The sequence below is a fragment of the Acipenser ruthenus genome, chromosome 26 (assembly GCF_902713425.1).
Source record: "Acipenser ruthenus chromosome 26, fAciRut3.2 maternal haplotype, whole genome shotgun sequence".
NCBI lineage: Eukaryota > Metazoa > Chordata > Actinopteri > Acipenseriformes > Acipenseridae > Acipenser > Acipenser ruthenus.
The window spans coordinates 19,744,248-19,771,078 of NC_081214.1; the positions used below are offsets into that span (position 1 = coordinate 19,744,248).

At 37.9% G+C, this 26,831-nt stretch overlaps 1 protein-coding gene across 3 annotated transcripts; it reads left to right on the forward strand.

Moving 5' to 3' along the window:
• The first annotated feature begins 1,027 nt into the window (after positions 1–1,027).
• Positions 1,028–25,600, forward strand: LOC131701680 (Krueppel-like factor 5). Of its 3 annotated transcripts, none has more exons than XM_059001059.1 (4): positions 1,028–1,369; positions 10,577–11,417; positions 12,242–12,301; positions 23,075–25,600. In XM_059001059.1, the coding sequence occupies exons 1-4, from the start codon at positions 1,160–1,162 to the stop codon at positions 23,251–23,253; spliced, it is 1,290 nt and encodes a 429-aa protein (XP_058857042.1). In that variant the 5' UTR covers positions 1,028–1,159; the 3' UTR covers positions 23,254–25,600. The 3 variants fall into 3 exon arrangements, with proteins under 3 accessions (XP_058857042.1, XP_058857043.1, XP_058857044.1); XM_059001060.1 differs by having other exon boundaries at positions 1,028–1,330; XM_059001061.1 differs by having other exon boundaries at positions 1,029–1,294.
• The last annotated feature ends 1,231 nt before the right edge of the window (positions 25,601–26,831 follow it).

The window sequence follows — 26,831 nt, forward strand, 5'->3', positions numbered from 1 at the left end:
AGCTCCTGGTCAATTTCTTCTTTCTGATGTTTGCAGTCATATATATATAAATATTAACTTTCTTTTTTTATTAGCATGCAGGTCATTAAAGATAAATCAAGATTAGTATGCAATTGCAATTTGGTTACAAAACTGTATTGACAGCTCAGTATATAATATACAGATTAACATGATTTGTGTGCTATTGCAAAATATGAACTGGAGAATCAATACAATAAATTAAACCTATTTGTTCTTGACAATTCAGTTTATTAGTTTCCACATTGAAATGAGATTTGTTGGAGGTGGTTACATTTTAATAGTACCTCTAATATTATAGCTAATTTAAAAAGTACCGAAAGTAAATATAACTGCTGATAGATCAGTCTATTACTGCTTAAAAGACCTAACGGAAATGGTCTTTATCACAGTTTGTGTTTATTTTGTGTTTGTCTTGCTTCAAGACAGATGTGCCATAATTAAAACTGTATCCCATCATCATTTTCCAAGAGCTATGGGGCCAAGTTCCACAACTTCCAAATGATGTAACATTCACTTCTTAACTCCTAATGAAAACTAATTGTTCATGGAAAATTACAGATCACTTGCTGGAGGTGTTGAGCTCATACATGTGAACCATAACTCGTGTCCACCTCACTTTCTAAACAGTATGCTTTCAAATTGCTGTTTTATACTTAAACAGTTAATTCCACATGACAAAAATAAAATATACTGCAATAAAATAAATTAATAAATTGGTGTAGAACGGCAATATACCTGTACCGTCACGCTTCAGAAATACTAAAGGTTAATCGCATATATATATATGACTTTTGAAAAGTAAGGGAGTACAAGGCCAGCTTCAGTGTGCGCCCCGCAGGCAATATTACCTTAAAGAAAGTTCAGGTAGTCCATCGACTCTCTACCAAGCTTGGAACGTTTGTTAACACCTCCCTTAAATGATAGGCTGTTGGTCTCACTCCCTAATTCCAACTGGGCGTCGGCGCTGTCAGTTAGGGGCCTCCAAGTTATTCAGCCCCTACTTCAGGACAGGTAAGACTCATTGAATGACAGAAGGAGTATCTTAAAGCCGTGACACACCTGGTTTTTTAAGGATTGCTAGCAAACTTACTTGTATCGATTTTTTTTTTTATAGACCTAAAATACAAACAGAAAAGTTATGGCTGGCGTTGGACTGGCTATAAATGTCCCAAACCCAGAGGAAAATGCGGTTTTTACCCAGTTAAAACCTGTAAGGATGTCTGGAGGAGATGGGGGCGAAGACTCCTCTGTGTTTGAGGAAATCAAACCTATGGTGAGGATCGTAAGAAACTCGCATGATATGGCCCAGGTAGGGGCAACGGGGCTTCGGTATCTTTCCTGCACATTGGTAAAGGAATGCTTTCTTACACTTACATGTTGAGATGCTTGCAATCTTTCATCTTCTAAGCGCAACTATTTGATTTACTTTCTCTCAACTAACACGTTGTGTACAGATCTTTCAGTTGTTTATGTGTATTTAAGACGGGTGAAATGATTGTGCATCTTTAGAAAGCAAATCTGTATGCTGTCGGGTAAAAAGTAGTTTCCTTCGTCATACAGCAAAAACTAAACGAAAAAAAAAATGTCATTTTACAGTAAGGATTTATTACTTTCTCAATGGTTATCTTTGTCTTATTTACAGGAGCCAACATGATTTAGTAATTTTAACGCAACAAGAGAAATGTTTACTGTCAGCAACATTCTGGTTATTCCAAAGAGAATGAAGGAGGTCCGATTTTGGATCGTATTACCAAACCCACATTTAAACTTCTAATACTTGACCAAGCTTTTAGTGAAACATTCCAAGGGCTTTACGGGATTCCAAAAAAGAACAAATCTGTATTCTAAATAGCATATTATCAAAGACGCGTCACGCTTCATATGACAAGGAAAGGTTAACTGTGTTTCTTCACTTAGCCTAAAAATGGGCTTTTAATAAGGAGTTTGTATAAAAGATAAAGAATTTGCAAAACTTTAATGCTTTAATATACAGATAAGGGGCGTTTTTTTTAAGGCAGCTGAATGCGGGCTATAGGATTATGATGGAGACGCGTTGGCGCCTTAACACGGAAATGCTAGTTTAATGAGATGCATTTTTACACAGACTATAAACAAGCAGCTAATGTACAGTATGGACATAGCCATTTAAACGGGTAGTGCACTATCGTGTGCAGGTGTTTTTGGTCACTAGTAATATGTGCATGGACTCAAATGCATACATATTTTAATACGTGTGTGAGGGATGCGTGTACACTAGAATGCAAATAAATTCCAATTGAAATTGGTGCTGTTGTTTTGTTCGTGGTGGTTTTACATGCTCATGTTTGTTATATTTTAAAATACGTTTTAATACGCCTATGTGACACACGCGAGTTCAAACTGAACTGCATGTATTGGTCCAGGCGCTCGTGTTCCTACTTGATAGCCAGGTGAAGAGGATGCCGATTTCTTTAGTCAGTGTAGTGAAGTACTGTAATAAACATTGCATCAAGAAAAAGACAAGTTAATTCGAAGCGGACCATAGTGGAGCAACCCACCGAATAATAAATCATTTGATCCATGTGGGTTTACTTCTAGGAACCGTCGCTTTGTTGAGTTTACCAGTGACCCTTTTGTAACAAAATAGCCTATATCGTGTCTTCAGAATGTATAAAACCTTGCCTGTCATTATTATTATTATTATTATTATTATTATTATTATTATTATTATTGTGTTTTAATTATATTGTTATAAGTTTAAACGTGTATATAGGCTAGTTATTGTGTGGTCCTCCAAAAAATATATAAATATGGTATTATTATTATTATTATTATTATTGTTATTATTATTAGTGCACATGGCAATAATAATAATAATAATAATAATAATAATAATAATAATAATAATAATAATAATAATAATTCACACTTTATAAACGTAACCGATTTTCACGTTGTAAAAGGGTTGCAATCTAACTGGGTTCACTGTCTTAAAATTGCAAACGATTGCATGCATGATCTCTCAGTTAGCATTTTAAAGTCTTGCCATTTCACTTTCTGTACCCCATTTGGAATGGAAAGTAATCGTGGAAACACATCGCCAAAGCTGTCGGGCGTGTTTTTCTGCAATGTTTTTCTTTTTCTTCAGTGTACAGATTACCTGACACTGTGGTTGAATTTCACAGAAGTTTAAACACTGGCTCTGGTTTCAGACGGTAGAGACAAAGGCAGAATACCGCGCAGGTATATCTATTTTAGGTCACTGTTATCGGACTGCAATAAACTGCCCCTCACTTGCGCCGTTTTGCTGTTGACTGCCACTTCTCCTTTTTCAATATTTAAGGAAGCATTTTAATAAACATTGGATATATTTGACAGGGAAAGTAATTATTTATTTATTTTTCTTTGCATGAGGTAGATTCCAGTGTAGATCTACCATGCTATAAGTGAATATTAATTTGCTACAGTGTAAGATAAATAAAATAAAATTAACACATAAATCCATGCAACCCCCCCCACCCCCCCCCCCCCCCCCACCACCACACACACAAAAGAGGAACAACCATGCTTCCATATATATATATTTTTTTTACCAATAGTCGACAAATGAAAATTCCACTGGGAAATAGACTAACAGCCGTATCTGAACGCCACACTGTCTACCAAACCTATTAATACATCAAAGTGTTGGGACCCGTATCAACATTTACCCTGCTAAATCTGCACGCCATTATTGCAGTTTTCCTCTGCTTTTCCCATGGTTTGCCATGTTTTTTTTTAATATGCTTTACCATGCTTCCCTGGCTTTACATTGCTTTCACTGTGCTTTATTACACTTTGCTATGCTTTTACTATAATACATTTTTCTACTGGTATCAAAGGTTACCTAACGGCAGTGTTATATTGAAGCAACAACGCTGCAGCACAGCAGGGCACCACCTTATACTGTGGATTACTTTCAGCAACACAACTGGTACTTCATGCAACATGTGGCAATGCACAGCAAACTCAGTAGTAAGGCAGTGCAGGGCAGTGGGTTACCTTTGATAAAGTTACACAACCTGCCATGTGGGATTTCCTTTGACTCTTTGAAGCAGTTAAAAACCATGGGTCTGTTTTGGTGGAGAAGGGTGTGTCTTTGGCACAAGTGGAGTTTACATGTCTTCTATGCAGACCAAGGCATACAGTGCTGTTTGCAATAAGTTAGTTCTCTTTTTTTTTTTCTTCAGACACCAAAGTGAAGGAACCAACGGCTTTAGCAGTTGTAGATTCTGATCATGCTGTTTAATGACTTAACAGGCACTTTAGGGAACAGCTTGATGATGTTCACATGTTGGTTTAGGCACATGTTTGTTTTACCCCCAACATTGTGTGACCTGGACAGCAGAATCACAGTTTTTCCCATTTCTGCAGATAAGGTCAGGGGTGTATCATAAAAGTAATTTCACTATCGGTTGGAGACATCTTGCAGTAACTTGAAGTTGCAGTAAGAAAGGCCTTATCTCCCTTGGAAGAATGAGTGATTGGTTAGGAACGTCCCGGACAGATTCTGAGGAAAGTAGCTTTGTTAATCTGAGGTTGTTCTCTATTTGCAATAGTAGCCAGAACAGAAAGCCAAGTACATTTTTAGAACTGATTAGTAGTTAGTACTATTTTGAAATCTGGGGATTTTTCAAATCCTGTGAGCAAGATTTAATTTCCTTTAACTGTCATTAGTTTATGTAAGAAAGGTTTTGCCGTAAGCTACATGCAAGAAGTGCATCTACTTGCAGTAAGTGCAGCAACTGGGGTTATGCTTATTGCCACAAAACCATAGTTGATAGGCTGTCCCTGACCACATTCCAGCACCTCCTTAAGACTCACCTCTTCAAACAGCACCTGTAGAACTCCTCTGTTTGTATCCTGGGACACTATCACCCTTCATGTAAATGTGCTTTATTTTGCTCTTATCTACCCCCTATTTTACTGCATTTAATCCTGTACTTCAGAATACTGTAATCTGCCAAGTGTTTAACCTGTAGTACTTTGTATTTAATCATATCCTGATGTAACTATCACTATTTAATTATATCCTGATTTAACTATCACTATTATCTGCTGTATTATTGAATTGTGGTTTGTCACACTTGTACTTTGCTTGAACAAAAGTTATTGTATTTCTTGCTCTTATTGTATTACTTGTATTGTAACACTTGAAATGTATTTGCTTACGATTGTAAGTCGCCCTGGATAAGGGCGTCTGCTAAGAAATAAATAATAATAATAATTATTATTATTATTATTATTATTATTATTATTATTATTATTATTATTATTATTATTATTATAATAATAATAATTTTATATAGATATATAAAGACAGAGAGATTCTGACAGGTCAGCTTTCCAAATACTTGTGATAGTACATACAAAATATATATTGAATAGACATACAATACAAACACAATACTGGTGGATTCACTTTAAAAGGTGAAATAGGATTTTTGCACTACACACAGTGCAAACAGGTGGTCATATGTTGTCATTCTGCCAAGGGTTTAAGCAGACCCCCGCAAACAGATTCTTAGTATTTTGATTATTAGAAGATGAATGACAAAAAAAAAAATACAGTTCACCCATTCAGAAGATTACAGTCTGCAATGCAGATGATTTATGGAGATCATTTCTGTCCCTGGCTTTCCTCCTGCTATCAGTTTTGTAGAGTTGATGTTTAATAATGTGTGTATGGTCTCTAGCTTTTATTGTTGAAACTGAAACGAATGAAACAAATGAAAGGATTCTTATCTTGCTTTCTGAGAAGTCATAAACATAACTCTTGTTTCAAAGGTTTTGTTCTTTAATGGTCTTCTTCAGTTGCTGAACAGAAGTAAGGGTCCCGCTGTATGACAGTTCTGCTTCATTCCTACAAGGGCTGAAGAAAACATTAAATATGTTTTAAACGTGTATACATATCAGGAAACTAAATGGAACAAACTTGTTCATTTTACTTCCAAAAAGTTTTTTTTTCAAATCTGTCAGCAGGCTTAGAACATACCTGAAAGCAATTTTTAACAAGAGTTAAAATGACATTTCTTTGCTCTTATTAGCCTCATTAACATTTGTATTTTTTATTTTATTTTTTGGTTCTTCACTTGTTTTTTTGTTTTTTGTTTTATGTTAATACAAGATAAAGAAATACAACTCTAGATAAAGTTCTGAATCCTGGCTCCTTTGCTGAATGTATTTCATCCATAACTATAAAACACTCAATAGTGGTATATGTAAAACTAAGAGAAACTTAACAAATTCTGTGTTTTGTCTAGAGGTCTTTCTCAATGTTTTCAAAATCTTTTGAAATACCAGTGTATTCCAAGTTAAAGCAAAAATTACAAGCAGAGAAGAAATTTTCCAGAGAATAAAATGGGTGAAAGAGATCATCTGGAGGTTGACTTTTGATTTTGCAAACCGATAAAGAACATACTTAAACTGCTCTACAGTAAATACCTGCTGTGTTTATTTCTGGGTTTGTAACTTTGCAAGGGTGTTTTCTTATTGTCATATAGCAGTTCACTCTTTGAAGTAAAAGCTTTGAAAATCAGCCCCATTGTTAGTGTTCTGTTATTTCAGGAGATCATGCTTCATAGCAAAAGCATGTTTATTTTCACTCACTGTTTTAGTTGTTTTTTGGTTGCACTTTTCTACTTTATTGTACAGCAAGCTTTGTCAGACAGGCGCTGGATTAAATTGAAGTTGCACATGAAGGGGCATGTCCTGTAATCCCCAGCCCAGAGAAACATGCTGTTTGTGCTCTCCAGGATGGAAATGAGACTGTAATGGGGGTTTAGGCATGTTTGAAATTGCTAAGACATAACCGAACTGTCAGCTGGTGACTTAGTCGAGTATTTGAAACATCAGGAAAATGCAGCTGGGTATTTGAGTAAGTAGCAACAGTTTGTAATTTGATTATATTCAGTTCAGAAAATATGACTTTAATACAGTGGCAAAGTAAAGTCAAATAAAGTTGTTCAGATTTCAAAGGGAGGTAAAGCATTCGGTCACTGTACCAGGCTGGGATAAATCACTGAACATGTTTAAAGAAGTATCGGATAACAAAAAGATGTGTTAAAGATTATGCTACAGTAGGAAATGCAGTTTGTGTTTGCTTTATTGTACTATTATAAGGATCACACTACCTTAATTCAAATATAATCCCAGCCACAGTCTGCAGGTTCGGTACATTGCTAGTGATGCTGTCAACTGCAGTTATGGTGTAACAAAGATGACCTTGAACTGTGGGATGTCACTGATCTTCACTGGCGATTCTACAGGGTTACAGAGGAAGGAACAGAGTCACCTCACTACACTACAGTTAACAATTGTGCCAGATGGTACCAGAACATCCTGTTATTTTCATAATATGCACAGCATTAAAAGATAGCACATGTGTTCTGTGTTATCACAGTGTTCATAACTTACATTTGTTTCTGTCATTCCTGTGACAATATCCTGTGAACTTGTAGGTGATGTAAACTGGAATCATCAAAGGAAGCACAGTAGCCAACTCCACCTGGTTTATAGTTTTGTAACTGAAAGTCAGAAAGTTACAAAGGAGCACTCCGTCTGATTTATAATTACAGTTTAGAGCTATACATGTTCTTTTGGATTTATTTAGCAATGTATAGATCGATTAAACCATACATCCAAACACTCAATTATTAATGATCTAGTCAAACTAATAGTAGAGAGATCTTTTGGTTCAACATTTTCTGTTTTCAGCCATCAACCCAAACTTTCATGTGCAGAATAATGGTTTACTCTTACTTGTATAAGTGTCTGAGATATATTGTTAGTATCCATTTCTTTGGACATAATCTATAACTGCAAACACTTCAATTCTAAGGTAAAATGATAAAAACAGTAAAAAAGCAAAAGGCAAGTAGGTGCATGTTTAGGCTAACGCTGATGAAGACAGGCATTTGCCAGCTCTGTCTGCTTGACTCACTTTAGTACAGAATGTAGAGATATCACAAACTGTGTCGACCCATTTTTGTTGATGTGCAAACAGTTGTGAATATGATATACATGGGTCTTTTTATCTTGTTTGGTCATTTTTAGAAAGTGGAGTTCGTTCTGAACAAATGATTCTGTGGTGTTGTGCAATGGCTGGGCGTGGTGCTGGAGTCATGGTGTTGAATTAGCCACAGATCCTTTTTATTACATGTGTTTCTTGTTTCAGAGCAGTGCTTTATTAAATGTGGTTTGAGAGCAGTGCTAATCCAGGGTGTGGTTCGCTAATGGGATTAGGAGTACATAGCTTGGTTGACAGATCTGAAATAGTCTGTTTTACAAAGAACAGGCATCCGATGGTCTGTGGGGGGGTTTGTATTGCAGTGTTCCCTGTGGTTCTTAATTATGGAACGCAGGTAGCAAGGTAGCAAGTATTCAGGAATCAAGGACTGAATTGATGTTACATTTATTAGGAAAGAGTTTCCCTTGAAAGCCTCCAAGATTTGACTGTACACTCCAGTGTAACAAAAGTACTTGCTTTCTATGATAGAAGGTTATTTGAAACCAATTTAGCAGAGGAACTGGACTGACCAAACATGGGATGTGTTGATTATATTACCTGTTAATATTCATTTGCAAGGTTTTATACTTATAAATCGTTATACGTAGCAACTCTATGGTGCCACTGCCGTGTATGGAACAGGGTATATTATCCAAAGCACTGGGGGGATACCTATAGCGGTTGTATTGCTTCAGTATAATATGAATACCTAGTGTACACGACAGTGTAAGAGAAGTGCCATGGTAGAATATGTTTGAAACATACAAAGTGTATGCTAACACTAATAATTTTAATTTCGAAAACCAGGTAAATTTTTTCATTCATCATCTCGACAGCAAAGCGCTGTATAGCGTAAGCTGTATTGAAAGAAGGAATGTCTCGAAACCCCTCTGCTGTTTGGGATTTTTTTTGTTAAATGCCAAGACAACCAAAAAAAAAAGTTGAATGCAAACTGTGCAAGCGACTGTTGATGTATCATGGAGGCACATCCAGTCTCTGGGGTCACTTTACAATTATTATTATTATTATTATTATTATTAATATTTTTAGTAGTAGTAAAATGTGACTGTGACTGATAACCTGCTTTGAACCTTCCTTCGGTAATGTGTTCCGAACCTTCGACGGTCAAACTGTACCCTTCGTTGCAGCCCTAGTAGTCATTGTATCTCATAACCTCGGATCATCTGTTAAGTTGCTTGGTGATAATGATATTTTGTTTGGTGTGTGTAAATCAGTTTTATTTAATACAGTTTAAAACAAAAATAAGATTAAATACATTTATAAAAATAAAAGTAGGGGTTATAAACGAGTTTTGAAGGTTGTTTGTTAAATATGCTAGATTTGGTAGGAGCTCTTCTCATTGGATCTGTCCTGGAGCCTTTACTTTTTACTATATCAGTCAAGGAGAGAAGATTGCACTTCCTGCGTCAGAAGAGCCCCATAAAAGCCTCTGATAGAGGATTTAGAGCAGATGCAGAGCGGAGAGTCACCGTGACTGCGCAATGTGTTTACGAGGTGTCTGAGACAGGTGCTGTGCAGATCGCTTCCATAGACGGCTCCACAGGTGGTCAATAAATAAGCCTTCGTATCACTGCAATCAGGGCTGCAAACCAGGCTCCAAACAATATCTGGGAATGTATGTTCATATACCGGCTATGATAAATAGTTTATTAGGCAGTTAATGTATAACACTGTGTAGGAGTCAGCTGCAGGACCCTTTATGACCATAGGTGCCAGAATCTGGTTGCACATCATTTGGTGTCTCCACCTTCCAACTTTCTTTGTACTGCAGTGAGTGCTTTATCAACAAAAGCAATATGTTTATAATCACCCTGGAAACGCAATGTTGATATTGTGAAGGTTCATATACATTTTTCAAAACATTTCCTTTTTTATATTTTGCCGGTACTAAAGTATAGTATTTAAGCTCAGGTTGATGGTTTGTGAATTTTACAATCCATCATCCTGGAGGGTAATGAATTAGTGGACATTGAGGTTTATATTCCCGAACTCTGCTACGCCTCTTCCTGTCCCGAGGTATGCTCGGAATGAGAAGGCAGATAGGAACTCCTAGTACCACCAGTCAGCCTCCCCCTCGCTCTCCTTTCAAATAAATGAGCTGGGAATTCAACCGCTGGTAGAATAATAATAAAAATGAATCAAGGCCAAGGTATGTCTTTTGGGAAACAGTTAAGCCCCCCCCACCCCCCACCCGTCCTTCACAAATCATCTGCAGCCAAGCGTACACCTCGGTGGAAAATACGAGGAACTTCTGGTATGCGCAACTCCCCGTTTCTGAGAATAGATGCTGAGCAGCAATTTATAGTAGATAGTGAGCAAAACTATTCTGTGGTCAGGCAGTAGTGCCAGATTAGAGGTTGGGTTTGTGATGTAGATACAGTACCTGACCCCCTGGGAACTGGCAGAAATAGATTCCTTTCAATCAAACTCGACAAGCTGGGCTGCTACGTTGGCACCAAAATGAATCTCATTCCATAATGAATTAATTTTGTCCTCTTCTCTCCACAGACCCGATTAGAGATGGATAAATACCTTCTACAGAACGCCCCTCCTGTTCCTGCGGTCATCCCAGATAAGAAGTATCGACGGGAGAGCGCCTCAGTTGTGGATGAATACTTCTCCACGGAAAAACCGTCACCCTACAGCGTCAACATCAATGTAATACTTCCACACACCACCCACCTTCGCACCGGCCTCTACCGACCGACCAAGCCCTTCTCACAGATCAAAACAGAGCCTGGGACTTACCCCCAGCCTACCTCCTCTCCACCCTCTTCCATCCAGACACTCCCGGACTTCACATCAGTCTTCAGCATGCCACAAACAGTCAACAGCATGTTTATCAAGCAGGAGATTCCCTCAGATGAACTCCAGATTGGCCCCCAACAGCCTCAGGTCTACCAGCTGCCAATCAGCAGTAACGAGGTCACAATGCCCCTGACTACCAGCCAATCCAACTGCAGCACTACCATGCACACGTTAAGTAGCGTCACCATGACAACCGGCAACAGGGTCAAATCCTTCCACACTCCTGTCAGCACCCATGGTGGCTTTGTAGTACCCGGGCAGTTCTACCAGGCCCAGTCTCTCAGTCTTCCCCCCTCCCCTCCTAACTCCCAGCCGGGGAGCCCTGAAAACCAGCCAGAGCTCCTCAACACCATGTCCCCACCCCCTCCCTACAAGGCCACGCTTGGCCTGAAACTGGTCCAGGAGCCCTCCCAGCTCCACTCCCACCACAGCATGGTCACCAGTTACTCCCAGACACAGGGAACCCTAACTGGGCCACGATACAACCGCCGGAACAACCCAGAGCTTGAGAAGAGGAGGATTCATCACTGCGACTTCCAGGGTAGGTACCACTCTAAGACAATGGGGGATGGGGATTCTATAATGCAATCTAGTAAGCAACACAACAGTATGGAGAGCAGTAGACATCCTTCAAACACATAATTACACCATGATAACTTGTTCTGTGGAGCAAAGTGTTCTGATGTAGCCTAAAGCCTTCCACATCATTAACATTGTATGTTACGCTTGTGATGCAACTGGTACAGAAAAATATGTGCCATTTACCAATGCATTTTACTATTGTAGCTGCCGAGTAATGTTCAACTAGTTGTTTACAGAACACATTCAAACCCTTATTTACTCAATGCCAGTATACCTAGGCACTGACGAAGGCAAATCCTTATAACACTTTAGCTAAATCTGAACTGTAATTCCGCAGTTCACCATGCTTTTTCCACACCTGGTTGTGATGTGCCATACTGATCTGTGCTTTACCATGCTTTACCTTTGCAAGACAAATGTGCTGAACTCAAATAAAAAGTGATTTCTCATTATTGTTTATTTTGTACTTCTTAGAAAAGTACAAATAATAACAGTTTGACCATATACTGATGGTAAAACATATGAAAAGTGCTGCAATACTAATGCTGCCACTGTGTTAGGAGTGTGAAGCTGCTACAGACAGAGTATCCGTGCGGACAATGGCACAGTGAGTTTCCACTTCCCTACACGGCCCCCACCTTTCCTCCAGCCTCAGACAGAGCCCCCACCATGTGCATTCTGCCATCTGATCAGGTCTGATCTGCAGCGCCGGGCCAAACATGAGCTCATTGTTTGCGAATGTGAAAAACCTGAGAAAAGGATTCTGTTTTTGTTTTTTTCCAGGATGCAGCAAAGTTTACACCAAGAGTTCTCACTTGAAAGCACATCAAAGAACACACACAGGTGAGGACGGTTTCTGTTTCCTCTGGGACCCATTACTCTTGTTTGCTATCTGATCAGGCCTCCGTCAAAGGGGGCGTCTTCATCTTGTGTTTGCCAAGCTTCCTACTGCTCCAAGTGAGCCTTGCAGGGCTCAAATAACAGATTTCATAGACCCCAACCAAACAGTTTTAAGAATTCATTAATACACCGGTACTGCAATTTTCGTAGTTTCATGCCATTGTGATATCATTAATATGTTGAACATGATGTTACCATTGGATCATACCACTACAGCTGTGGACAGCTTTGCCACTAGTATAGAATCATACAGAACTGTTTAGTCGTTAAATAGCAACACTACTGCACTGTCTTTTAACGTTCACTTGTTAAGGGCAGCAGTGTAGAGTAGTGGTTAGGGCTCTGGACTCCTGACCGGAGGGTCGTGGGTTCAATCCCTGGTAGGGGACACTGCTGCTGTACCCTTGAGCAAGGTACTTTACCTAGATTGCTCCAGTAAAAACCCAACTGTATAAATGGGTAATTGTATGTAAAAAATAAATTGTAAGTCGCCCTGGATAAGGGCGTCTGCTAAGAAATAAATAATAATAATAAAATATATTTAGTTAACCGGCACACCTCAAAACAATATAGATTTGCTGTTTAACATTTGCAGTCTTGTTTTTAATGCGTCTCCATGCCTACACAAACCCGATACAAACTTGTCAGTTCATAGCAAGACTCGACATCAAAGTTTAGAGAACTTGGAGTGCAGAACAACCCCTGAGCCAAGAGAACCCTGCTGTACCTCGCATTCCTTAAAGAAATACAACGTTTTACCTGGAGGATACGGACCTGCAGTTAAACTTAGTTAACCGGTAAAAACGTTCAGTCGTCTTCGATTACCACCATGGGTCATAAACTGAACTATAACTGCAAGCTTTACATACCCCATTGTATGGTATCTCAATGGTATTGCTGTCCCTCAACGACTTTTACAAGAGACAGCAATATAGCAATGTGACACCATTATAGTACCTGTTCAAACTTCTATTTAATAAGGACAGTGTGCTGTGTGATGAAATGTACAGGAGTGTGCTTCCTATACTACAACCTCTCTCCCTGAAGCAGCTGCAGCTGTCTAATTGAGGAAGTTAAAGACAAATCCCCAGAGTTCACTCTAGACACAAATAGTATTCCTGAGATATTTAAAGGATAATTCGGGAGAGCTGAGCCCAGCATTGTCTCGCTTTCTTACATGATCTCAGGTTAAGAAAGAAAACACCTTAATGTGAGTGGGTATAGTGTGGAGCCCTCTGGCAGGGGACTGTTATAGCTGTGTGTTTAAAACACGTTTTACACATACACACACAACACACACACACACATTAAAACTGCAGTTAGTCTACACATTTACAAATATTTATAAATGTGGAAGCCCTACAAGTTAGCATGGGGTCCTTCTGCAATCCTGGAAAGCATGACAAACATGTATCTGATGTTTTAGGGCCTAGAGAGAGAGGAAGAGAGAGGCAGTGAGCTCTCTGGCAGCAGAGCCCAGCAAGAGCAAGCTGCAGCCTGTATTAATGGCACTCAATGCTTTGTTTCCATAGCAACTGCATTACACTCCTCAGTTGTCTATTCTTCTAAACTGCATGCCATGTTAAGCAGGGGATGGTCTAACCCCAGCCCTGACCCTTTTGGGGAAATACTGGTCCAAGAGCCAGCCTAGGGAGTAGCATGGTTTGTTGTACGGAGTTCTTTTCCAGGTCATGAAAGAAAATTTGTCTAAAATAAAGTGTTTTTTTTTGTTTTTAAATGTAGAAATTTTCAAAACCGGTATTTTATTTACTTTGAATCAGATGGCAAGAGTTTGATTTTGATATCGACAGTGGGGAAAGCGATGTGAGAAATAAGATAAAAACAGAGCCGCGTTTTCAAAAATACGCTTTGAAGGTTTATTTACCCACGTAAAAAAAAAAATCAGTTCAAAGAACATTTATTGTTAAATGGAATCAGCAGAAGAGAAACATCTAAAATGCAGCTGCAGTGCCAGAGAAATATGGGCAGTGGCACTGTAGGCTACAAAACGCCTGGCACTTTAAGTTTTTTAATAATAATTAAAAAAAAAAAAAAAAAACTTCTTCCTCAAAACCCAGCAATAATTCTGAATGCTGGTTATGGTGTGATAAATGTTACTCTGACCTGAAGCATTTTGAAATGCCCTTACAAATCTGAGCTGTCAGTGATGAGATACTGTGAGCTGAAAGCGTGATAAGGCTTCCGTGGCTGCAGTCAAGGTCCTTGAAATGATTAAAATCATATCGATCTCGCCTTCCTTCAGGGAAGCAAACCAGTCAAACTCAGCCCACTATAACAGTATTGCAGCATCGACCCAAAATCAGAACCTTTTTACAACATTTCTTTTCATGTTTACACCTTGAACTATTAACAGTCAGTCCTGTTTAAGCCATTAATTACCAAGGCTAACCATTGTCTCACCACACTTTATTATATAATTAACCAACCAAGAATCGAATCAACTAAAACATTTATTCCACAGATTAGATAAAGATTTCATTTTCTTTGGTTGTTATATTCTAGGTAGCTGATGAGTTGTTTGAAGACCTGTCTGATGCGGATGCCTCTCATTGTAGCTATGCTTTTAATCCTGTACTTTAGGGTACTGTAATCTGTCAAGTGTTATTTAATCTGTAGTATTTTGTATTTAATTATATCCTGATGTAACTATCACTGACGCTGTTATCTGCTCTGTTATTGAATCGTATTTTGTCATACTTGTACTTGCTATAATAATAATAATAATAATAATAATAATAATATGCTGTAGCTGTAGCGTCACCTCCCATAGAGCAAGGACCACCCACTTTTACTTCACCTGCAAAGAAAATGAGATCAGAAACAGCTGACCCTGGCCTAGCCCTGCTTGAGATGGCTCGTAAGGAGCATGACATTAAAATGAGAATCTATGCATTAAAAGAGGAGAAGCTGAGATTACAACTAGCTGCTTTGAAAAGGGAGGGTAGTAAGCGATGCTAATGTCTTCATGTGTGATCACATCACCTACCAGCCCTGCTGCTGCCTTCCCCCGTGCACGCTACAATATAATAATCTGCTTTGAAATCACGAAGCCCCGCTCATCTACTGAAATTATACAAAACTGCACATGTCACTATGATCACAAGCAACCTTTCCAATTTAACACGAAGAAATGTTAAGCACGGAAACCTCCGAATGTCCGTTCAGTCACATTTCTAGTCTGTGCATGAGCCTTGTTGAAACGTCTTCCAGGGTTTAAAATTGGGGTCATTAAATACTGCCTACAGGGGTTGCCATTGTCACCTAACAATATACCTTCAATTTCACTATTTTAAAACTTGGCGCAGACAAAACTATTTTCAAATATTCGAGAATCATGTGTAGATCCAGGCCATCGAGTAATTACGTTGGTAATATTTAGCTATGAATCACTGATCATTTGTACGTTGATTGAAAAAAAAACCTTTTTGATTCCGAAAAGTTTCAGCCCTATCGCCCCCCTGGTGAAATTATTGGCACATGGGTGCAGTCTATAGCACCTACCACAGCAGTAAACCCTGCTCTAGCAAAAAACAATTGCTGTATACGATGGATAGTTTGTTCTGTTGGAAAAGCTATGTATTGCTCTCGTAAATTTGCAATAGCTTCAGTGATCCTGTGAATTACTTTGCACACAGTTGACGCATCGACACGAAACAAGTCACCTATTACTTTTTTTAATGACTCTGTGGCATAAAACCTCGTTGTTATTAGCACTTGAATGAGAGGCGGAAGAAACTCTTTTTTGTCTCTATATCTGACGATTTGTGGTTCTAATATCCTTACCAGACTGATTTTCTCATACAGAATCTCTGTAGAAAACTTAAATCATTAAAGTCCCGAATTTGTCCAACAAGTTCAAAATAACCGGCAGCCATAACTTGACAACAATCCAGGATTAAACCCGGGATTGAGTCTGATCCAGGCTGAATCTCGATGTGCGCAATCCACCCTTAGTTGAGTTGGCAGTTCAGTCCCTCTACCCACCTAGGGCCTCAACCCTAAACAAGGGTTTGAAAATGGACACATCGAAACTTGTATCTCTTATGACCCCCCCCCCCCCATTCCAAATAAAGAGAAATATAAAAAAAGAAATGTTTAAACATTGTGAATGCCCTGTGGAGTTTATGAGTACTCTGAAAGCACATGCATCTAGCTTTTATACCTCTTAAACTGTTTGCATACATTCAATTAAACCAGCAATAAACATATTTGAAGGCTGTTAAGTACAGAATTATAGAGGGACTGGTCACATGAACACCCATGGTAACTTTGCTTGCTTTTTATGTTGCATGTTTAAATACTGCAAAGGATTATCAGTGTGTCTTTGCTCAAATAATTGTTTTGCCATCGGTCTGTTAAAATATGAAAATACTGCCACTGGCGCATACCATTGTAAAAGGCTTGTACCATTGTAACGTCCCTTGTGCTACCATTATCCCAAATAGGGGCATAGTTTGCCACTCTGTTGCACTGCACTACAATCCTGATGAAATATAGGTCTGGTTATGTATTGTATTGCCTAGTATGGTATTCCATTTCGTGCAATGTATTAGGATTGCACAGTATTGCAGTATTGCACTGTTTTCTTATGCTCTCTGCCCTAACATGAGGTCTAATACTAAACCTGAATGCAGCCCCCCTATCACTGTGTTGTCTCTGTTCTGTTTTCAAAGTGCAATTCAGTGATGCTTCGGGTAATCAAATTGTCATACACAGAGGGACGACAGGGACATTTCATCCCTTGTCAGTGCATCACGTTGTGAAAAACAAGTTTGTTTTTCTGGCGTTGAGTGCTGTGTTATCTATGGGCTATTTGCTTTGGCCCTGATAAGCTGTGAAGGGTTAGGCAATAAACCCCCTCCCCTGCCCTCTTCAACTACACCAGCACTAAATCAAATACACCTGCTGTCAAGCTAACAAGCTCAGCTTCTTGAGTCATTTAGCCAACCACTAAAAACATGGCCACAGGTCACACGCTAACATGTTGTGGACAAGGTGTAAAAAAAATAAGATATAAACTACTTCAAGTAGACTGTAACGGGGTGAAAGTCCGAGCCTACCCCCACCCTCAATCACATTACTTTCAAAGGAACACAGAGGTATTTAAAACGCAGGAGAACAGTCACTGGTAGTGTTCACAGATATAAGTGTTTATTTTGGCACTGGATACTACAAAAACGCATTTTACAAACAACAATTGATGCTCACCGACCAGCATGTTGTAAATACACGGACTGACATAATAATCCTCTCTCCTCTCCTAAAAAAGACACGGCATTATATAATCTCAAGCCCCGACTACTCCCAACAGGATTCATTATTTAATAAACATTTGCACCTGGAATCATTTTATACAAAAATAAAACTAGTACTTAACATTCATACTTTTACAATAAAACATTAATATATTTTACGTTACACATGTTTCTTCTCATTTATATGTATTTGTTTAACCTGCATGAACACCGTCTTTACAAACATGATCATTAAGCTATTATATTGTTTATTATCATTGTCATTATTATGTTTTGTCCTTAACTATTACCAGTAAAGACTGAAAATGAGCATTATCCCTTCTAGTGGAAGATTACCGAACATATGGCAATAACAAAACACTTGTTCCACATGTATAGCTATGGTAACTTCATTAATGGAAGTGCCCTAATCTAATTACAGCAATACACCGTCATATATCACACTTGATCAACAGCATGCACAATACATAATAAACCATGGCTGTATCGCTAGTAGAATAACAAGTTGCAATAATAATCACAACAGCATGTAGTTCAATGTTACAGTGAGGGTTGCACCCTCACATAGACAAACATCAATATTTGTCAACTTGACCTTTTCTGGTAAAGCTTGAAAATGCTGAACGTTGTTTAAAGAATTCAAGGTGGCTAAAAGAGGTCTCGGAGTAAAGTGATCACAGTCATATTTGTGTTGTGAAATTGATTTTGCAGTGTTTCCTAAATACTGTACTTAGTTCAGCTGAGGATATAGACATGGGTTGAGTACTGGCATTCGAATACAGAGTTCACACTTTTTGCAACTAACTGCATTAAACTGAATCATTTAAACCTAAAATACTTTTGAGCCACACTCAAAAGCATGTATGATCTCAGGACCAACTCAAATCCTTGTGATGGAGTTAGGCACTGGATCTGTTTTCTGTTGCAGTATACCATATAGTTCTTCAGAAATTGATAAAACAGGACCTTCTGCTGAATGTTCATGTTGAGTATTTTCACCACTAGCACGTGAACTGCCTGTTGCATTCCCAATAGTAATAAAGAGCTATTCTACTGTGTATATTTGCTCTTGTTTGCTAGATGGTTCATAACTGCGACTCTGCACACCTGTCTTCTTGGTACAGGCTTGGTGCAAACGCTTCTATTTACAGGATACACCTGAAAACAAGTCTAAAACACTGTTTTAAGGTCAAACACATCTGAAAAAAAAGTAAGTATAATAGCCCCCCCACACCCCTCCCTTAGAGCTAGGACAGAGGCGACTGGTTTATAATAACATGCTTTCCCATGCTGCTGCAGGGCCTATTATAAAACGTTACTGTAGTTTACCATGATTGATTAAAGCAAAGTATGACAGAGCTTGGTAAAAATGATGTTAATTTCAAGTTTGGTAAACGTATTTACCATTGTAAGCTTTATGAAGTTTCTAGGCCCAGGACTAGTTACTCCGGCACTAACGTGACTCTGCAAGTTGAAAGAGAAGCAGGTCGGACTGGAAATTCCTGTCACCTGGGGATCCAGTTACTACAGGAGAGAACAGCAAATCCGCGGAGATATCAACTGCCTTATATGGAGAATCTTTCCGGTCTCTTGCGCAACGTGTGTTACTGAGGAACTACTCACAATAGCGATAGCACTTTGTCATGGACATAAAATTCTCTTGTATTGTTGTTTTTATATTGTTTGGAAGTAGGGGTGGAAATTCTAGGAAAACCTCAGCACACCAGAGGAAATAGGTAGAGGGGTCACATGACATCCTGCAGTCAAGAAGCAAACATTATAGAAGTGATTGTCTAGTTGAGATACGTTTGTTACACTGGTAAGTTATCACTGAAGGTATCAGACTAATGGCAAGCCTGTTTTCATAGCTATGATGGGTCTATTTCAACAAAAAAAGTTTGATCATCATGAAGTCCACCAGTAATCTCATATTGATGACTTATCCAGTGTATCATGCTTTACATGTTCATAGAAGGGCCCTTGTTTTACCAGTTTTTCATGAACACACAATTTAATCAGTGAAGCAGACAACTGAAGTGTTTTCCTATGAACGTGAGTTCAACATCTCAACATTGATACACACACACATATAATGAGAGCCAAAGATGGTATGTATGTATCTGTGGGATCTTTTATGGTATGTATCTCACAGGAACTTTATTGGTTTTGGCAGTACTATCCAATAGAACACTATTCCATTTAGAGTTTAATTTTCAATAAATCAGTACTGTGTCGGTAGAAAATCTTGCCACAAACATCTAGCCAGCCAAGCCAGCTGGATCCAAACATTACAGTGTGACTTGTCTTTGGCTTAAAAACAAACTTTTCTGCATAAACAAACTGAGGTATAAGAAACTATTGTGAAGTACAGCAGACAAACCACTACTGTACTTCCTTTATATGAAAGACTGCAAAAAATACAGTTTTGAATTCCCTACTGGGCCCTGGCATAGCGAGGTGCTGTTAGCTAGTAAACAAGTAAATATCTGGAGTCAAAAAGTCTCTGCCTGTTTTCTTCATCAATCAATGTGAAAGTGAGTGCTAATATTTGTTGGCCACACCCTAGAGTTAAGAGCATTAAGGCTGTTTGAGATTGTGAGGTAAAACTTCTAGAAGACAAAGTGAAGTAGACAAAAGTGAAATGCCATCATCAGTGTTCTGTTTGAGTATTTGTTTTTTTTTTTCTGCTTCGCTGCCATAGTCACGCTGAAAGGTAAAAACAACATTAATAAAACATTTGTAAGAGCTATACTGTTTTTAGTACAATGAGACAATGAATTGCCCTGACTTTAAACCTAACATTCTTGAAGATATCTAACAAGAGGGAACCTGTTTTCTAAATAAAAAGAGTTGTTATTTTCCTTTTTTGGAGTATTGTTAGCGGTTTTGTAGTTGAACTTTGCAAAATTGTGCTGCACTTTACAAAGGGCAACCCTTATACAAATTTACTGCAGTATATCTGCACAGGATGTTTGAAGTTTCCCCATGCTTTTCACTGTTATATTCCAGTTACCGTAATTTACCATGGATTGCTATATTTGTATTTTATATGCTTTATCATACTTATCTGGGTTACAATGTACCATACTTCCACTATACTTTAATACGCTTTTAAATGCTCTTACAATGCTGATACTTTTTATAAGGAAATGCTTGTTACTAACATTGTAATATTGCAGAACTACTGTATAAATTGTACTCAGTAAAAATGTCCCCACTGCCAGTGTTAACTTTTGATCTTTGAGGTGATGTTTACCCAGTTATAATTTTTTTAACATTGTTTGCTTTCTGTCATTTATTCATAGAGAGAAATCGTTATGCATTTTTCCTGATGTAGCCATGGACATGAACTGGTGCCATGTAAGAATGGATTAATTGCTGAAACCCTTAGCCAGGTTTAGCTAGTCATTGTACACGTGTAAATAAAGGTGCGACATGTGAGCACAGCAGTTGTTTCAGGTGTGCATTCATAGTATATAAGCCACTGTGTTAATTTAAACATTGGCGCAGTCACAAGGGACTGTTTCATTATTAACTGGAGTTTGGACTAACCCCATACACATTGGAGAATTACTAATGTTTTACCACATTTTATTTGCCCAGTAATTAAGAGGTGTATGCTATTCCCAAGCTTTTGTTAAGCATTTGTCTTGTTCCTCAAGTCTCTTCCACCAAGCATCGTATAGCAAGTCATTTTGTCTGGGTATATTCCACACCCTGAAGTGCCTTACTGCGCTTCTAAAATGGGTCAACTAACTAAAAAAAACATGTTTTATGGATATCTACAAGTGGTTCGCCCCTTTTTGAAAAAAGTTTCAACCCATGGGAATATGCTGTAATATTCACACCCCCATGTGACCTGTTTCCACCAATCAGTATAGAGTATTTAGAAGACCCATTTTATAAGGTTAACCACAAAACTCCATTAACGTTCATGTTTATATAAAAATATACAATATGTTTAAAAAGCTCAATGCATGGAAAATAAATTGTTTAAACTTAAATTAAAAAGCTGAATGATGAGAATCACTTTCCTGAGATAGGAGGCTGTGTGGTCCAGTGGTTAAAAAAAAAAAAAGTGCTTGTAACCAGGAGGTCCCCGGTTCAAATCCCACCTCGCCACTGACTCATTGTGTGACCCTGAGCAAGTCACTTAACCTCCTTGTGCTCCGTCTTTCGGGTGAGACGTAATTGTAAGTGACTCTGCAGCTGATGCATAGTTCACACACCCTAGTCTCTGTAAGTTGCCTTGGATAAAGGTGTCTGCTTAATAAACAAATAATAATAATAACTGTATCTGCTTAGCAATGTAACAGTGCAATCTGCCCGGTCATTCTGTCGTTTGGATTTGAATGATTTCAAGATAGATTCCAAACGATGCTAGGAACTCTCAACACTTTTTGTATAATAATATTGACAGGGTACATTGGTAGATAATCATTTCCCTCTTATTTGGCTCAACCGCCAATGTAGTCAAAGTTAATTCCTCGTCAAAATGACCAGCAGTAGTTAGTCAAAGATTCACATGCAGATTTATAAGACTGGTTACCAACGTCAGCTTTATATTAGAACACCCGAGGACTGGATTGAAGTACTCTGTCACAATGTCTTCCTAGACTTTGCTTTCTTCTGCCGTAGTACACAACAGAACACTTGCATAAGCAGTCTTGCTCACTCTCCATGCACCATCCATGCACTCTCCATGCACAGATGTTGCTAATTGCTGCAGCTTAATAAGTAAGTTGTTTGCATAATGAAACAAAGCTAATTGCCACGCAACCCACAGTCATGCTGTTGTTTATTTTCTGTGTTGCTGGCAAACATCATTTTACTGATATCGTCCTTTGCGGTCTCTTAATGTTTTCTCCCCTTACTGTTAAACTTCGTGTACTTTAACCGGTATCTCTAGCAACGTAATAATCCATCTACAGTAAATAGGCTTTCTAAAACGTACCGTTAAAAGCAGGATACTTTTAAATGCCTCGGATCCGGGAGCTAAAAGCACTTTTGCTTGTATTAAATTGCTTCACACACATGTGTCTTCTAGAAGTCTGCTTGGCCAATGTATAGTGTAACTTATATGATGCCAGATTCCCAGCTTGATTAGCTTAATATTTATTCTTCTGATTGGCAGGGTCTTTTTTCTCTATAGTATAAGGTGTCTTTTTTCTGGCCCTGTTACTTCCACTCAGGTAATGTAAGAATCTAAAAAGTCATTCTGCATTGCCAACTAAATGGGGAGCATTGTTTCAGTAATGTTTAATTGCACACTTTCTGAATGTTGGCTTGTCATCGTGTGGTTTGGTCACCAGATTGCACTACTTGGCACAATAAGTGTAAACGGTAGGGTTTAGTTTAATGAAGTATTTGTTAATGTGCAAGCTCTATTCTAAAGGAATACATACATATAGTTTAATGCTTTCTTTTCTTTTTTTTCCAGGTGAAAAGCCTTACAGATGTACCTGGGAAGGCTGTGACTGGCGCTTCGCTCGCTCCGATGAGTTAACCCGGCACTTCCGCAAACACACGGGCGCCAAGCCCTTCAAATGCATTGCCTGCGGGCGCTGCTTCTCTCGCTCCGACCACCTGGCACTGCACATGAAGAGGCACCAGAACTAAGGGCTTCCACACAACCCTGCCTGATGCATCTTCTCCATTTAAAAAAAAGAAAAAATTGTATATACAAAAAGCTGCCATGAAACACAAATAAACCCAGTACCAAAAAGATATTTACAGGACATGCGAGTGTACGTGTGAGTGTGCGTGTGAGAAATAGAGAGAGAGGTTAAAAGATTAAAGATTTTATGTATAAGAAGAAAAAGAAACTTGACTGTTATAGGTTTTCATGCCTAACCGGAGCTTTTAATTATTTTTGTATTTATTCCTATGCTTGGTCTTCAGTTCTCGTCCCACCCTCACCTCCATCACAAATGTAAGCCTTTCAGAAATACTGTAATATAATTATAAAGTTTTTTTCATACTGTTACCTTGGGGATTCCCTAGGCTGATATCATCCTTCTAATTATGGCACTAGGAAGACTAAATGTCTCTTGTACAGTTAATCTACTGGTTATGATAATGGTCTTTTTTTAAATCCCAGCGCTTCCAAATAAGGACTGTTTTTTTTTTTTACAGTCTGAACTGTTTTTACTGGTTTGTACAAATTACTGAAAGAGAAAAGAGCATGACAAGGATCAAGAGAAAATATGAAAAATGATGAACAAGAGCAGGCCATTAGACCCATCAGTCTTCTTTTGGTTACCAACAGTTGGTTGACATATATTTTTGATTGAATCTGCCATAGGTTGTGTTAGATATTTAACTATGAGCAATAACTCCTCATAGGAGCAAGTATTACCCTAGCAGTTTACAAAGTATGTTCTACTACTTTTAATGCAGTGAAGTGGTGATGTCTTCAAGACCTATCTCCTGTGGTTTAGTAGTGAGACTTGAATGTAAAGAGTGGTTTCTGCTGGAGAAATCTTTCAAGGGGGCTTTTTCACAGGACAGGTTGGAACAGGACAGGGATAGTTTACATTGCTTAGTCCAGATACATAGTCATAACCTGTGTGGAAATGTCTTCCAGTAAAAAAAGGTGTGCACAGATTTAGTCTGGATTAAGGGTTTATTGTTAACTGTATTAATTTACTTTGGGAAGTGGCTCCCTGTCAATATACAGTTACTGTATAGCAGTGTTGGACTGCGCTCCAAAAACGACCATAGACAAAATGGGAAAAGAAAAATGACTGTTAAACTCAACTGCCAATGTCTGCCATAAAGATCAAGTAAGATAGGAGGAAATTCTGGCCCGCACGTTTTTATACTGGCTGGTTACTTACTGCAAGAGGAACTACACATGCACAATTCTGTACAGATTGCAGTAATATTAATATCCATGATAAGAATATATAAAAAATCATTATACAACACGCAATATTTTGTGACAAAGGCACTTCAGTGCTCTTTAAAATGGTAATACTACAATACTCTGATTATACTGATACTATTAGCAAACAGTTAGGATAATTTCCAATGGGTTGATGGATACTCTATGCTGTGGTTCTGAAGGCTCATTTTAATATTCCATTTCCATTGGTATTGCAAGACCAATCATCCAGGGCTCTGAGATAATGATGTATTCCATAATGATTCAGTAAGACATAGTTTTAGGTGTTAGAGACACTTCAGGGTGGAAATAAAACATGGCTTTAAAATAATCAGGCCTTTCTTTAGCATATAACTTTCTCACATGTCTCTTTTCCTTTTGCTGTTTGGTTTCTAGGACTTAATTTTCAGTTGGTAAAGTCTATTAAGCCACCACACTTTATATTCATTCCCTGTGCTCTAAAGCAAGCATTAGGATCTCATCTGAGCCCTGAGACTTCAGGTGGGCTCTAATGTGTGGTGTACAACCAGAGTCTACATGACTATAAAGCTGAAATAACTGAACTGGCTGCAGACAATTGATAAGAAAGTTATTATGCTAGTGACACCTTTTACACAAAATGGACTCATCAGTCTGGAACAGTATCATGAATACTGTATCACACTTTAGGTATCCTACAAAATGGAGGACCTTAGGTTTTGTCTTTTGTTTTACTGAATATCACCATTTAAGTGCCCAGTATCTCTATAATATCATGGTATTTGTATATGTTCAGCCAGCACCTAATCAAGTGTGCCACTCTAAGGGTGGGTACATCTTTGTAAATTTTGTGGTTTTAAGGACATTTTGTAAATATCAATGATGAACTAATGTTTAATATTGTGAACAAAGGGGGATTTTAAATGGTGGTAGAGCTTTTTTCAGAATGTTTCATTGTTAATTTTATATATTGTAGTATTTTTTTATAATTAAAAGAAAAATCAATTCTGTATATAAAAAGGTGACACTGCTTTAATTTTTTGTGAAATAGAAACTTGCAAAGAAAAAGAAAGAACAAAATAAAATGTTTATAGAGTTTAATCGGTGTGGTTTGGTTTTTGGGGGCAAGCTAATTATCATGAATTGAAATGCAAAATTGGTACTACAAAGACAATGCATTTGTTCTTAACCAAAGGATATAGTGGCATACCTGCAGCACATACAATAATAATAAAAAAAATTATATTAATATTTGTTGCATTTTTAAAATGCTAAATAAAAAGCATTTAATCAATTTCACGAAAGGAAAATAAAATGATAATATTTAAATAAATACATACGTACGTAAGTACAGACATTCACTCATACCTGAAAGAGGTTTTACAAGTAAAATTCTGCACTAAGAATGGGCCAGAGCTTGCAAGAGCCAGGAACATTATAGTCTGCTAGCCCTCTTCATTTAAAATACATCAGGATTCTGAACAGAATATTAATTTGTCAAAGTCAACATGTATTACATCATTACAAGTTAAATGTTTTAATAAATCTGCTTGGAAGCTGCCATAAATATATAGAGACAATATACAGATTACACATTATAAATGGTAAATGTACCGGTATGTATGTATTGATTAATTTGTTGCTCAAACATCCCTCTTTCCCAATTAATTTTCATTTGACCCTGTATATACAACTTCCGCCGCCAAACACAAGGCCTGCCATATTTTGACGCACAAAAAGGTTATAAAATGTGATTATAAGGTAATAAAAGCAAAATGTGACGGCAAATTGCAGGACAACGTTGTAAAAACTATTTACTTTGTCCTTCTGCACCACTATATAAAAATATCTTTAACCTTCAGATCCTATACCCACATAAGGGAGTTACTTTTTTCATATATATTCTGTATATAATTATAGCATCCATAACGGGTGCTTATAAGATATGCTGTGAGGTAAATATATATATATATATATATATATATATATATATATATATATATATATATATATATATATATATATTGACAAGTGATAAATTGAATATTTTTGTGAATATACAAACCTATAATTAGGTTAATACATCTTATACTTGTTTCAAATTCAACAACACTGCAAGTGAAAACATGTATTTAGAAAGTACATTTTTGTTAATTTGCAGAACCCGGATATTCCTAATAATTTCAGAAGCGTACCGGTAACTGTATTCAGCTTGGAAACATATTTGGGAGGAGGTGGCACTGCGGGTTAGCCTGCCTTGCCTTTCCTCTATGGAGACCTGGCTTCACACATATGAGTACCATTGTCCAACCCCTTTCATGAGCACTAAATT

Excerpts from the sequence above, each read along its gene's own strand:
- LOC131701680 (XM_059001059.1), top strand. The coding sequence starts at position 1,160 with ATGGCTGGCGTTGGACTGGCTATAAATGTCCCAAACCCAGAGGAAAAT. Across the intron at positions 1,370-10,576 it reads GGTATCTTTCCTGCACATTG|ACCCGATTAGAGATGGATAA; the intron begins GTAAAGGAATGC and ends TTCTCTCCACAG. Across the intron at positions 12,302-23,074 it reads ACATCAAAGAACACACACAG|GTGAAAAGCCTTACAGATGT; the intron begins GTGAGGACGGTT and ends TTTTTTTTCCAG.